This window comes from Manis javanica, chromosome 10 (assembly GCF_040802235.1).
Source record: "Manis javanica isolate MJ-LG chromosome 10, MJ_LKY, whole genome shotgun sequence".
Taxonomy (NCBI): domain Eukaryota; kingdom Metazoa; phylum Chordata; class Mammalia; order Pholidota; family Manidae; genus Manis; species Manis javanica.
The window spans coordinates 35,721,343-35,733,585 of NC_133165.1; the positions used below are offsets into that span (position 1 = coordinate 35,721,343).

General features: G+C 51.8%; 1 protein-coding gene across 4 annotated transcripts in view; it reads left to right on the forward strand.

The window, feature by feature from the left end:
• The window catches only part of CLIP2 (CAP-Gly domain containing linker protein 2), a 112,881-nt gene that overhangs the window by 78,546 nt on the left and 22,092 nt on the right, over positions 1 to 12,243 (forward strand). For 2 of the 4 annotated variants that reach the window (XM_073215189.1, XM_073215190.1), the window contains 2 exons: positions 1,482 to 1,641; positions 3,221 to 3,403. In XM_073215189.1, coding sequence (XP_073071290.1) covers positions 1,482 to 1,641; positions 3,221 to 3,403 — 343 coding nt within the window. Of the gene's footprint in view, positions 1 to 1,481; positions 1,642 to 3,220; positions 3,404 to 3,514; positions 3,860 to 6,865; positions 8,791 to 12,243 lie in introns of those variants that run through there. The other 2 variants (XM_073215191.1, XM_037003004.2) reach the window with 2 other exon arrangements.

Genomic DNA, 12,243 nt, shown 5'->3' on the forward strand with positions numbered 1-12,243 from the left:
TTCGATGGGCATGGGCCCTCTGGGCCTCCTCAGTCCCCCACTTGCCTTCATTATTTCTCTCACACCTACTTTGTGGACATGATTCCCCAGCCCCTGTAAGCACTTGAGGTTCAACCCCTGAGTTAAAGGAATCTCATTACAGTATGACTGTCTTTGTATAAAGGAAATGCTGTTCTTCCCCTCCCCTCTTGTAAGTGTGATACACATATTGGGAGTTACTCTGACATTCTCTGGAGAACACGGCCCAGCCCAGGAGGGAGTTAAACAGATGCAACAGGCTAATGGAAATATTCCCTCCCTAGCATGGGTGAACCAGCCCGCTGCCACCTAAGGGCTCCACTGCTGTCTTGCTCCGTATCCCCTCCCCCATCCAAGTTGGATAGTTTATCGTCTGTCTTCAGCCCAGTCTCACCTCCTCTGAGGAGTCTGTCTTTCTGCTATCAACAGGCTCATTCCTGCTTATGTCTCTCATCACTCATGAATTCCCCCTTCCCAGAATACCTTCTTTTTGGTCACTTTACCAAATCCAGTCCACTCTTTAAGGTTTTCCTCACAGCTCAGCTTTTCCTTACAGCCTTCTTTTGTTGGCATAGGCCACTTCGAGTCCCTCCATGTTCCTGTGGCACTCAGGAGGTCAGTGGGAGAGCAGCTAGGGATTTGTTGGCAGATTAAACTTGTAGAGATTTATTTTCCTCATGTAACAAGAAATCTGGAAGTAGCCATGGCTGGCAATTAGCTATGGCTCAGGAGACCAGTACCAACACATTTGTGTTTCCCTTGGACTCTTCCTCATGGTTGTAAGGTGGCTGCTGCAGCTCCAGCCGTCATCATATTTACAGCAGGGAGAAGGAGAACAGGGAAGGGGCAGTGCCAGCAGCTGACCGCTTGGTTCTCAGTTACCCATGGCTGCCTAGTCAAGGAGTTCTCCTTTCTTCTGTAGTAGATGTAGGCAAGAAAAAAGGCTTAGAAGGGGTGTGTCCTCTTTTTTCATCCTGTGCCCATGGAAGATAGTGCTAACTGATCACTGCCCTCTTTTCTGCAGAGCCCAAACACAGCCTCAGAATCATTCTCATCACAGTATCTCAGGGAGGCTACTGCCAGTTGATGAAGAGCTGACATGGGAAATTAAATCCATTTGACATGAGGCCTTTAGTGTTTTGCTGCATGGGCCTCTTGAATGAATGTTTTGTTTTGTTTAATTTTTAGTTAAACAAATACTGTATACTCTTTTTTAAAGCCTTTAAGACATTCCAGGAAAGGCCACATCCTCTTGACCATCCTATCCCCAAACCCTGGCCCCTCTGGGGCTGTAGTCAAGTTGTTCCATGCCTCATATTTCCACTCTGGCCCCTGCTGACATCTAGATGTCATCCTAACAGCCAGTGTCCCCTCAGGGTGGCAGTCCCCAGGCTCCTGGAGAATCGCTGGAGGGTGGGGACAGAGGGGCCAGGGCTGACCGTAATGCTTTGTGCCCCCGCCAGGAGCCTGAATGAACTTCGAGTGTTGCTGCTGGAGGCCAGTCGCCACTCCCCGGGGCCCGAGAGGGACCTGAGCCGTGAGGTTCACAAGGCCGAGTGGCGGATCAAGGAGCAAAAACTTAAGGATGACATCCGGGGCCTGCGTGAAAAGCTGACTGGGCTGGTACGTGGGGAAGGGGTGGCTGGGGATGGGGAATGCCAGGATGGGCTGGGCTGCCTGCTGTCAGGCCATGGGGACTGGTGACCTCCTGGAGCCACCCCCAGGGACAGCCACATCACAGAGAGGGTTCAAAACCCCCTAGAACCGCAAGCAGGGCCAGCAATGCAGCTGGCGGCCACAAGCAGCCCTTTGCAGGTATCGTGGCTGGCTTGGTGATGCTGTTCTAAGGAAGACTTCCTAGGAATCCAGCCCCTCCTGAGGTGGCGTGTGAGCTCCCCCACCTGGGGACATAATCAGCCAGAAACCAGCTCCTCGTTTGGGGTCCTGCAGTGGGGATTCACGCATCAGTCTGAGGAAGGCGCCTTGAGAGCCTCCCCTAATCCTGAGGTTCTGGGAGTGAGACTCCTTTGCTGTCAGGAATAGGAACCTGGGGGAGCTGAGTCCTCAGAGGTGGGGCTGGGGGAGGTGGGAACACTGGTAGCCAGGACAAAACCTCCCACACCCCGTCCCCTGCAGTAGGCCCTGAGGACAAGCCCATGGCCACTTGCTGGGCCTGGTCACCTCAGGGATGTAGATGGGATGAGATCTGGGAGGACAGACCTGGGAGGCTGTTCCAAAGCCCCTCACTGCCCTCCAGCCCAGCCATATGGGCTTAGCTGTACTGGAGGTGATGGTCGAGGCCTCAGGCAGGAGGCAGGGACAAGACCTGCCGCAGCCTTGGGAGCAGGCCCTGGGCTTTCAGGGTTAAGGGATGAGGGGCATCACTCTGGCTACACACCCAGATTGTAGGTGTGCAGGCTGCTGGGCCCAGCCACCCTGTGGCCTTCCCAGTCCAGGCATGTCTGGCCAACGGGGCTAGTCCCAGGGCCTCTGTGGCCTGTCTGGGCTCACCGTGGGAGAAGACAAGGCCCAGGGGACTTGGGAGTGTTGATTCCGAGACTTTTCCAGAGCCATGGGGGTTGGCACTGACTCACCTCTGGGGGCACAGGCTGGTCTAAAGCACCCAAGGGCAGCCACTCCCTTGTCTCTGTGCACTGTCCCCAGTGTTGTGGGAGATCCGGGGAAGGGCTTTGTGGTTAGAAACTTCCAGAAGTGAAGAAGGTTGGGTGGAGAGGAAGCTTCAGATGGAGGGGCAGAGCAGAGCAGAAGGACCTAGAAGCCCCTGGCCAAAGGGCCGCTGTGGGGAGGCTTCAGCCACTGGTACTGAGTGTGCTGTTGGTCATGGGGAGGGAGGGTTCATTTGGGCCCAAGGGTAAGAGGTGGTGAGGTTGGGGGTCTGGGACTGAGGAGGAAGGACCCCCATAAAGTAGAGGGAGGGGGGTTGGAGGGCATACACAGGAAAAAGGGGGGCATGGATTTCAGCACTTGGAGAATGTGGAGCATCTGACAGGCTGGGAAGGCAGGCAGGGGACAAAGGAGATGCCTCGGTGGGAACCTCGGGTCGGGAGGAAGCCTGAAGTGACGTCTTGGAGGTGCTCAGGCCTGGCCCAGAGGTGAGGCGGGCCGGGGGAGTCTGCTGCCTTGAGCAGAGGCCCCCCTGCCCCAGGCTCACCCTTACATCTTCCTCTCCTGCTGCTCCCAGGACAAGGAGAAGTCCCTGTCGGATCAGAGGCGCTACTCCCTCATCGACCCATCGGCACCCGAGCTCCTGCGGCTGCAGCACCAGCTGATGAGCACGGAGGACGCACTGCGGGACGCCCTGGACCAGGCTCAGCAGGTGGAGAAGCTCATGGAGGCCATGAGGAGCTGCCCCGACAAGGCCCAGGTGAGCGGGGGGCAGGGCTGGGCTGACCAGGTGGGGAGCCCCGAGGCAGGAGCATGGCCAGGGAAGCCTGGTCTGAATTCTGCCCGGGAGCAACATGGCTTCATCCCGCAGAGCTCAGACTAAAGGGGGAGATGCAGCCTTGCCCTGAGAACCTTGGTCTCCTTGGTCTCGGGGGTCCTGGGATCCCCATTCTGAGGAGCTCTGGTCAGTTTGGAGCCTCAGGTGGTTCCTCAGGAAGACCTTGCCATCTAGTGGACAAACCGGAACTGCTGCTGCCTGGCGGGCCTGGCTCCCCATCTGCCCATGGCTCTTACAGGCCGTCAGCAATTCCACATCTGCAAACGGCATCCTCCAGCAAGACAAGACCCACAAACAAGGGGTGAGGGGTGCCTCGCCCCAGGGAGGCGCCCTGCCCCACCCACAGCCCTCCCGCACAGGCAGACTCCTCTGTAGGAAAAACTCTGAAAAGCCACCAAAAATACAAAGATTCCTTATGCAAGAGGCTTTACAATAGAGTCCCTCCTGGAGTGGGGACAGGGCAGTCAAGCTTAATTCAATTATCATCCTGCTCTTTTATTTGCTTCTCTTTTAAAAAACACTTTTATTATAATACATGCCTATGAGGAAACTTGGAAAGAAAAAACCCACAAATTTCATAAAGAAGGAAATACAAGTAGCCCTCCCAGCCAGTCGACCTTGGTTAGCTCTTCCTGAACCTTCCTGTGCGTGTGTGTGTGTGAGTGTGTCTGTTCACATACAGTCAACCCTCATTATTCACAGATTCTGTATTTGCAAATTTAACCTACTTGGTCAAATTTATAACCCCAAAATCAATCCTCAGGGCACTCTCATGGTCATTCATGGACATGAGCAGAAAAGAGAAAAATTTGCGTCAACGTGCACGTTCCCAGCTACAGTTGGCCAAAGTGATGTTCGGCCTTCTTGTTTCAGCTTTCACACTGTAAACAAGCATCCTTTTTGCAGTCCACAAGGTGCACATTTTTTTGCATTTCTATGCTTTGCTGTTTAAAATGACCCCGGAGCCCAGTGCTGAAGTGCCATCTACTTTTCCTAAGGGTGAGAAGGTGGTAGTGTGCCTGGTGGGGAAAATGCTGTAGAGAAGCTCCACAGAGGCAGGAGGTACAGTGCTGTTGTCCTTGAGATCAGGGTCAGTGAGTCAATAAACTGTACTAAATACGGTCACAGGAAACAGAAGCACACATAAAGCATGGTTCCATATTCACCGCTTGATGGAAATGCCATGACCAGAGGTTCGCAGGAACCCGGCCCTGAATTTCCACTAGGAGCAGTGACTCATTATTCGCTAATTCAGCATTCATGTGACTGTGTAGTGCATATCTGCTGCAAATAACGGGATCATTAGATTTGTATGTTTATGTAGGTGTATGTGTATATACATTAACCTTTTACTTGGAAATAAATTCTAACTTACACAAAAGTTGCGAGAATAAAATAGTACCTAGAACATCATATGTCCTTTGCCACCATCACTTTTGTTAACATTTTGCCCATTTCCTCTAGTTTTGCTCTGTGTGTGGATGTGTGTGTAACAATACATGTAAGTTGTTTTCAGAGCCGTTTTGAGTATAATTAGATGGCCCTAAATACTTGAGTCCATATTTCCTAAGAAAAAGAACATGGTTTTACATAACCGCAGTGCAGTCATCAATGCAGCCAATGTAACATCTGTGTGAGGTTTTTATCTAATCACTCACCATGCTCACTTTCTTCGGTTGACCTGGGGGCTCCTTCCATGGCTCTTTCCCCCCAGTTCAGGATCCAGGCTGAGGGTTATTGCATTTAGTTGTTAATTACTGCAGTCAATAGTTTTAAGTCTTTAGTCTCCTTTAATCTGGGACATTTGCTCTATTTCTCTTCCATTTATGACACGACATTTTTGAAATACAGTCCCCCCTCCTTTTTTTAATAGAAGATTCCTCATTTTGGGGTTTGATGGTTCCTTGTGATTAGAGCCAGGTTATACCTTCCAGGCAGGAGCACCTTGTCTGTGTTGTGCCCTTCTCCCGACAACACGGCTGGGGGACATGATGTCCATCTGCCCTTCGTTCCTGATGCGAATTTTGATCACCAGGCCAAGGAGTCTGATTTCTCCACTGTATATAGTTACTGGTTTTTCCTAATGAGCAGTCTGTGGGGAGACTTTAAGACCACGTGAATCCGCTACTTCTCCCTGAAGCTGCCCCCTGGACTGAGCATCTGTTGGTGACTCTCACCTGAGTCAGTCTTTGCTATGATGGTTGCAAAGTGGCACTTACATCATTTTAATAGAGTAGGTATCATACGGTATATGAATACTTTAAACATAAGCATTTTCTCTCCTCAAACAATCTCTGTAAATTCTGCGATTTATAGAATTGTGGGTGTAAAATTGGTTTTCTAGAACTTCATGGGCCAGAAGGGTGCTGTGATGCCTGTGATGGTCACGTCTTTGCTTGGCTGTTATGTTTTAAGGGAATGCTTGGTGGCCCCTACCCCAAAGTTTACCCCTGGCACCCAGGATTATAGGCACCCTCTTGGATCCCACATGCCAGCCTGACTGGGTGGGAGGAGCCCTGTGCCAGCTCTGTCTCTCTCTGTCCCTGGCCACAGCACTCTGAGTGACCTTGGGCAAGGGAGGCAGGAGCAGGGGAGGAAGCCCTCATCCTTCCAACTCGGACTGTGTATATACATTAACCTTTTACTTGGAAATAAATTCTTGAGTCCATACTTCCTAGGAAAAAGAACATGGTTTTACATAACTGCAGTGCAGTCATCAATGCAGCCAATGTAACATCCGTGTGAGGTTTTTATCTAATCACTCACCATGCTCACTTTCTTCGGTTGACCTGGGGGCTCCTTCCATGGCTCTTTCCCCCCAGTTCAGGAAAGAGATCCTGGCCATGGTGCTCACCTAGAGACAGGAGAAGCTTGGCCACACAATCTGCCAAGGGCCAGGCCCATGGGGGAGTGCAGGACCCTATGCCAGACCTGCATGCAGGGCAGCAGGGGAGGTGGCAAGGTTGTGTGTGCCAAGCAGCCACCATACATGAGGTGCACCCCCCCAACCGGGACCTGATGTCTATAACTTTTGTGGCTTTGTCCTCCCAGCAACCCTGTGAGGTATATGGGGTCATCCCAGTTACACACTTGAAAACTCAGGCTGAGAGCCTCAGCTCTGGTTCTCATTTCCTCCTACCCAGTCCCCCACACAGGCGCTCAGTGCCTTTGTAAAACCCATCGGCTCTTGCCTCTTTCCCTCAACTTCCCCTAAAGTGCTCCTTCCCTCCTGTCTCACCATGGCCCAAACACACAGCAAAGAGACTCTTCCTGCCCCAGGGCCTTGGCACATACTACTCCCCCAGGTGTCCCACCCCACTTCCTGCCTGACCCCTCCCTGCCACTTTCAGAAGCTCCTGCTGATCAATCTCTTGCTCTCTCCAGGAAAAGCACTGACCCCGGAGCAGTCCCATCCACACCAGCACCCCTCCGGCTTGCCCCGGCAGCGCCCCCTCAGGCAGGGGTCAGGACTGTCACTTTGGAGACCACAGTGTTTGTAACAATGATGTACCCACTGCCGCGGACAATCCCCCGCCCAGACCCCCTGCCGGACCAGGAGGCTTCCTCAAGCACTACCTCCCACAGAGAGGGGTACAGTCCTAGCCTGGCCCTGGGGCCTTCAGCTGGGACACCCTGGACTCCCAACAGTTTCTGGAGTTTGTTCTGGGAGGTGGGGTAACCTGGCCAGGCCCTTGAGCTGTCTGAGGACCATCTTGGTATCATGGACATGTCCCTGCTGGGCCTTTCTTCCCCTCCTTCTCCTGGGTCCCCCTCAGACCCAGAGAATCATTGTCCTGGGAAAGGGTCACAGGAGGCCCAGCTTCATGCAGGTACTGAGGAGGGAAGTCCAGCCCTCAGGAGCCAAGTGGGGACCCCCTTCTCTGCAGCCACTTCCAGGCCAAGGCTGTCCCCAGGGCTCTTTGTCCCCATATACTGAGCCTCCTTCAAATAGTAGTACAGGTTCCCTTCAGTCTGTCTGCTCAGCCAAGTTCAAGGTGTTGGGGGGCAAAGTGCTTCTTCCCCCACAGCCCCCAACACCAACACACACACACAGCTCCAAGCTGCTGGCCACAGAGTGGTCACCAAGGCCAGAAGCCGCAGTATTAGGAAATTTGGGAGCCCCTCTCCTCACCGCGAACACTGACCTGGCTTGGAGCTGGGGTCGGGTGGCCCAGGGAAGCCCAGAGCTAGGGCTTTAGGCATGTCTTGGCTGGTCAGTAATATGGTGACCCTGGGCTGACTGGGTGTTCCAGAACTGGCCTCCCACCTGCAGATGTGCCCGCGAAGCTCTGACATAGGCATCCACAGACCCTTGACACATGCACACTCAGGGGTCATGTGTGCACACACGGCCACGTGGGGAATGCATTTGCAGCCAGCCACACTCAGGACACACCGAAGCTCACACTTGGGTCCCAGGACTGAGCCCCAGGCCTGCCAGGTACACATGGGCAGCCTAGCTGTGCACATACCCAGGTAGACGTGGGTGAGTGTTGAGGAATGTGTGTGCTGTGCACACCCGTCAGAATGCACATGTACCAACAGGTCCCTTTTGGTCTCACCAGGCATCTGCCCAGAGCTTTTTAAGCCCCACTGATTTCCTGTAGCCAGGAAAAGCCCCCAAGGGTTGTTGGCAGCAAGAAAAACCTAACTGTCTCTCCCCCTTCCTCTCAAGCCCTCCTGAGTTACTCCAGGCCTGTGTGTGGCAGGAGAGCCAGCACTGGCCCAGCAGCCCCCACCTCTAGAGCTGGAGGGCTGGAAGGTTACTGCCCTGTGCCCAGCACCACCACAGAGGGTGGCCTCCACTTGGAGCCTCCCCTGCCAGGGATGAAGGGGGCACCTGATGCCCCATCGTGGTGCTCTGATGGACACCAGGACCAGTATGCAGTCCATGCCCTGGGGGCAGCCAGTCAGCCTCACCGCCCCCTCCCCTCTCCCCAGTGGCTTTCGGTAGCTCTCGCATGTGGTTTTATTAACAGCAGTCTAGAAGCCATGATTTAGTGGCCTAATGCAGAGTCAAATGCTACTCTTTCCAGCAAGATCAGGCAGCTTGCCCGCCCACAGGGGAGGCACTGATTCATCTACTAACAGCCAAAGGCCCACATGAGGGGTGACTGAGCCCCAGGGTGGGCTTGCAGGGGGCCGTGGCAGGGAAGCTCTATCCTTGTAAGCAGGTCTGCCTACCCCATGTGGGCTCAGTCATGTCCCCATCCCAAGTCCTCCCGCGCCCTTCCTCTCCCCAAAGTGGAATTGTTGAAGTGTGGCCAGTCTGTGCTCGAGACAATAAAGCTTGTGACTGAGGTCCAGGACCCCTGTAGTTGTCTGCTTCTTTCTGTGGGCATCCTGGGCTCCCAGATTGCAAGCATCTCGGTGCCAGGAGTTGGTCTCAATCCCATTTCACATGGGCGCCAGCTAATTCCTACTCATCAAAGTCCAGGGCTGAGCTGCATTGCCCACGCAGAGGGCATTCAGTGGGAACAGGTAGAAAACCAGAGATGGGGCAGTGGAGGGGGTGGGACGGTGGAGGCATTTGCATCTGGATCTGTTAGAGGTGTGAGTGGGCCCACCGGAGAAAACGGAAGATCTCCCCAATGCACAAAGTAGTGACAGACCAGCTCACATAAGTTTGATGAGTCCGGTGAGAACACAGCATGTCGGGGAGCTGATGCTGTCTGCTGTGGCAAGCTTTCTGTAGATCAAATAAACAGTCAACGTTTTGCAAGCTTTGTGGTCATTTTACAGGCTTTGCAGTTGAGGTTGCTTCCCTGGGAGACTGAACAAGGGAATGGAGGTTAACACTGAATGTGTCTGGAAGCTTCATGCCCTTTCTCAGGCGCTGTGTCAGCAGAGGCCTGGAGGAAGCAGTGGGGACACCCAGGGGCGAGCAAGAGTTTAGGAAAGGGCTGTGTGCACCGGTGTGGACAGGGTTAAGGGAATGCACAGGGGACTCTGGGAAGCCACTGCTACCCCCAAGGGGCAAAAGGATCGAACCAGGCAGAAGCAGCAGTGGTGAGAGGCCCCCAGCAGGTGGAGTGGTCCAGCAGAGAAGGAACTGAAGTAAACAGCCCACCTCGCTCCTGCAGCCCCCGCATTGGCTGAATCCAACCCGAAGTCAAGGCCAAGGAGCCTGCCGGAGGACCAGGGGGCATACAGACCAGCCCTCGGGGCACAGCCAGAATGCAGGGGTGTGCAGAGTGGGTCTGAGGGGTGGGGAGAGATGGAGAGCAATCAACACAGTGTCCATCACAAGACAGATCCGGGATAGGCGCAAACAGCTCCTATTCTCTGGGCATCTGCTGCCTCATATAAATGTCCTCTGTCCTTTCCAGAACTTTCCAGCTCAGCATATTGAAATTCAAAGAGCTACTACAGATAAGATTCTTTCCTCTCAAGGCTTAGCCAGCACCACGTGGTTTCTGCTTTCTTTCTACGTCACCTCAGGCACTAGCTTAGCCCAGTCTCTCCACTGACAGGCTGGATGGAGCGACCACCCAGGAAGAGCATCCCTGGGGTGCAGCCTTGCCCACCACCCTCCAGGTATGTGGGCTGCACCATTACTCCTCTTACTGAGCCTCAGTTTCCTCATCTGTGAAGTGGAGAAAATAAAACCAATCTCATCCCCTTGTGGGTCTCAGTGAGACCCCGAAGGAGAGCTCAGTTAAAGGCTCCACTCGGTTGTTTCTTCCATTGGCCCAGTCTAGGGGGGAGTTGCTCCTTCTCCATCTGCAGGTCCCTGGGGGCCCTACCCCCACCCCCGCTTGGTGGGCCCCTTGGCCGTTGAGTTTAGGGGCCAGCAGATTGCTCACACAGTACAAAGGAGCCCCGAAAACTCAGCACAGCCACAGGCACCCCTGAGTTGAAGCTGCAGGAGCAGCAGCCTCTGCGCCCGGCCTGGTCAGGGGTATACAGGGCAGGGTGATGGGAACTCTAGACCAGGCCTGTGCTGATTTGCTGACCTTTCTTTTCAAACCTATGCATTTTGAGATAATTCCAGACTTAGAGAAGAATTGCAAGAGTAGTAGGATTCCCAGTATGTCCTTCCCCAGCTTCCCCTCCCGTACCCCTCTTGCCCACCTGCAGGACGATGCTGGAAACTAGAACATTGACATTGGCAGGAGACTATTGACTGCAGGACAGACTTTATTCTGGTTTCACCTGTTTTTCCTCTAACGCCCTCTTTCTGTCCCAGGATCCTGCCAATGATCCCATGTGTATTTATCAGGCACCTCATGTCTCCTTAATCTCTGATCTGCCATCATTTCTCAGACTTTCCTGGTCTTTCGTAACCCTGACACATTTGAAGAGCACTGGATAGTTATTTTCTCCAATGCCTCTCAGTTTGGGTTGGTCTGATGTTTTCTCATGATTAGATTGAGCACAGAGATGCTGTCCTTTCTGCACCAAGTCAGGAGGCACCTCGTTATGTCCTTTTACGTGTGATGCTCACCCTGATCGCTTGATTAGGGTGATGTACACCAGGGTTCTCCACAGCAAGTTACTCCTTTTCCCTTTGTAATTCACAGCTATTTTGGAGGAGATACCCTGGTATTATGCATATACCTGGTTTCTCGTTAAACTTTCCCCACTGATCTTTGCATCCATCCTTATATCTTGCCTGTGGCAATTATTACGGTGAAATTCAAATAGGGATTTTATAATTCTTTCACTCTCTCTCTTTATGCACTGGAATTTTTCTGTAAGGAAGAGTAGTCTCTTCTCCCTCATTAACTTATTTCCCAGGTATTTCTTTATATCACTATGGGTCACGGGTATTTATTTTACACTTCGTGTTATTTTGCAGTACTATTTCTCTTTACTTTGTTGTTCAAGTTCTACCCTGATCACCGTGAGCACTTTCAGTTGGCTGCCCTTTCACCTTGACATACCTCTACCCTTCTGTGTTTTAAGCACTTCCTTATTCCTACAACATGCTCCAAGCTCATCTTGTATATTCCCTGCTGCAGCCCTGGAATCAGCCGCTGAGACATGAGCCTAAAGCACAAGCAACCAAAAGGGGAAAAATAGATTAAGTGAACTTCATCAAAATATAAAATTTTTTGCATCAAAGGATACTCACCAAATGTGGGAAGATGTTTGCAAATCATATATCTGATAAAAGATCTAGTACCCAAAATATATAAGAAACTCTTACAACTCAACAATAAAAAGACAACCCAGTGAAAAAATAGGCAAAGGATCTGAATAGACATTTTCCAGAGAAGATCCATAAATGTCCAATAAGCACATGAAAAAATGCTCAGCATCACTAGTCATTAGGGAAATGCACATCAAAGCCTCAGTGAGATACCACTTCACACCTACCAGAAGGGCTAAAATAAAATGACAGACACTATTAAGTTTTGACAAGGATGTGAAGAAGTTGGAACTCTCATACATGTAAAATGGTCCAGCCACTTTGGAAAATGGTTTGGCAGTTCCTCAAAATGTGAAACAGAGTTACCATATGGCCCAGCAATTTTACTCCTAAGTATATACCCAAGATAATTTTAAATATGTGCACACAAAAACTTGTACACAAATGTTCCTAGTGGCATTATTCATAACAACCAAACAGTGGAAACAACATGAATGTCCATCAACTGATGAATGGATAAACAAAATGCAGAGATCCACACAACGGAATATTATTTGGCCATCGAAAGGAGTGATGTACTGATACACGCTACAGTGTGGATAAACCTCCAAAATGTTATGCTAAGTGAAAGAAGCCAGAAACAAATGGTCATATATTGTATGATTCC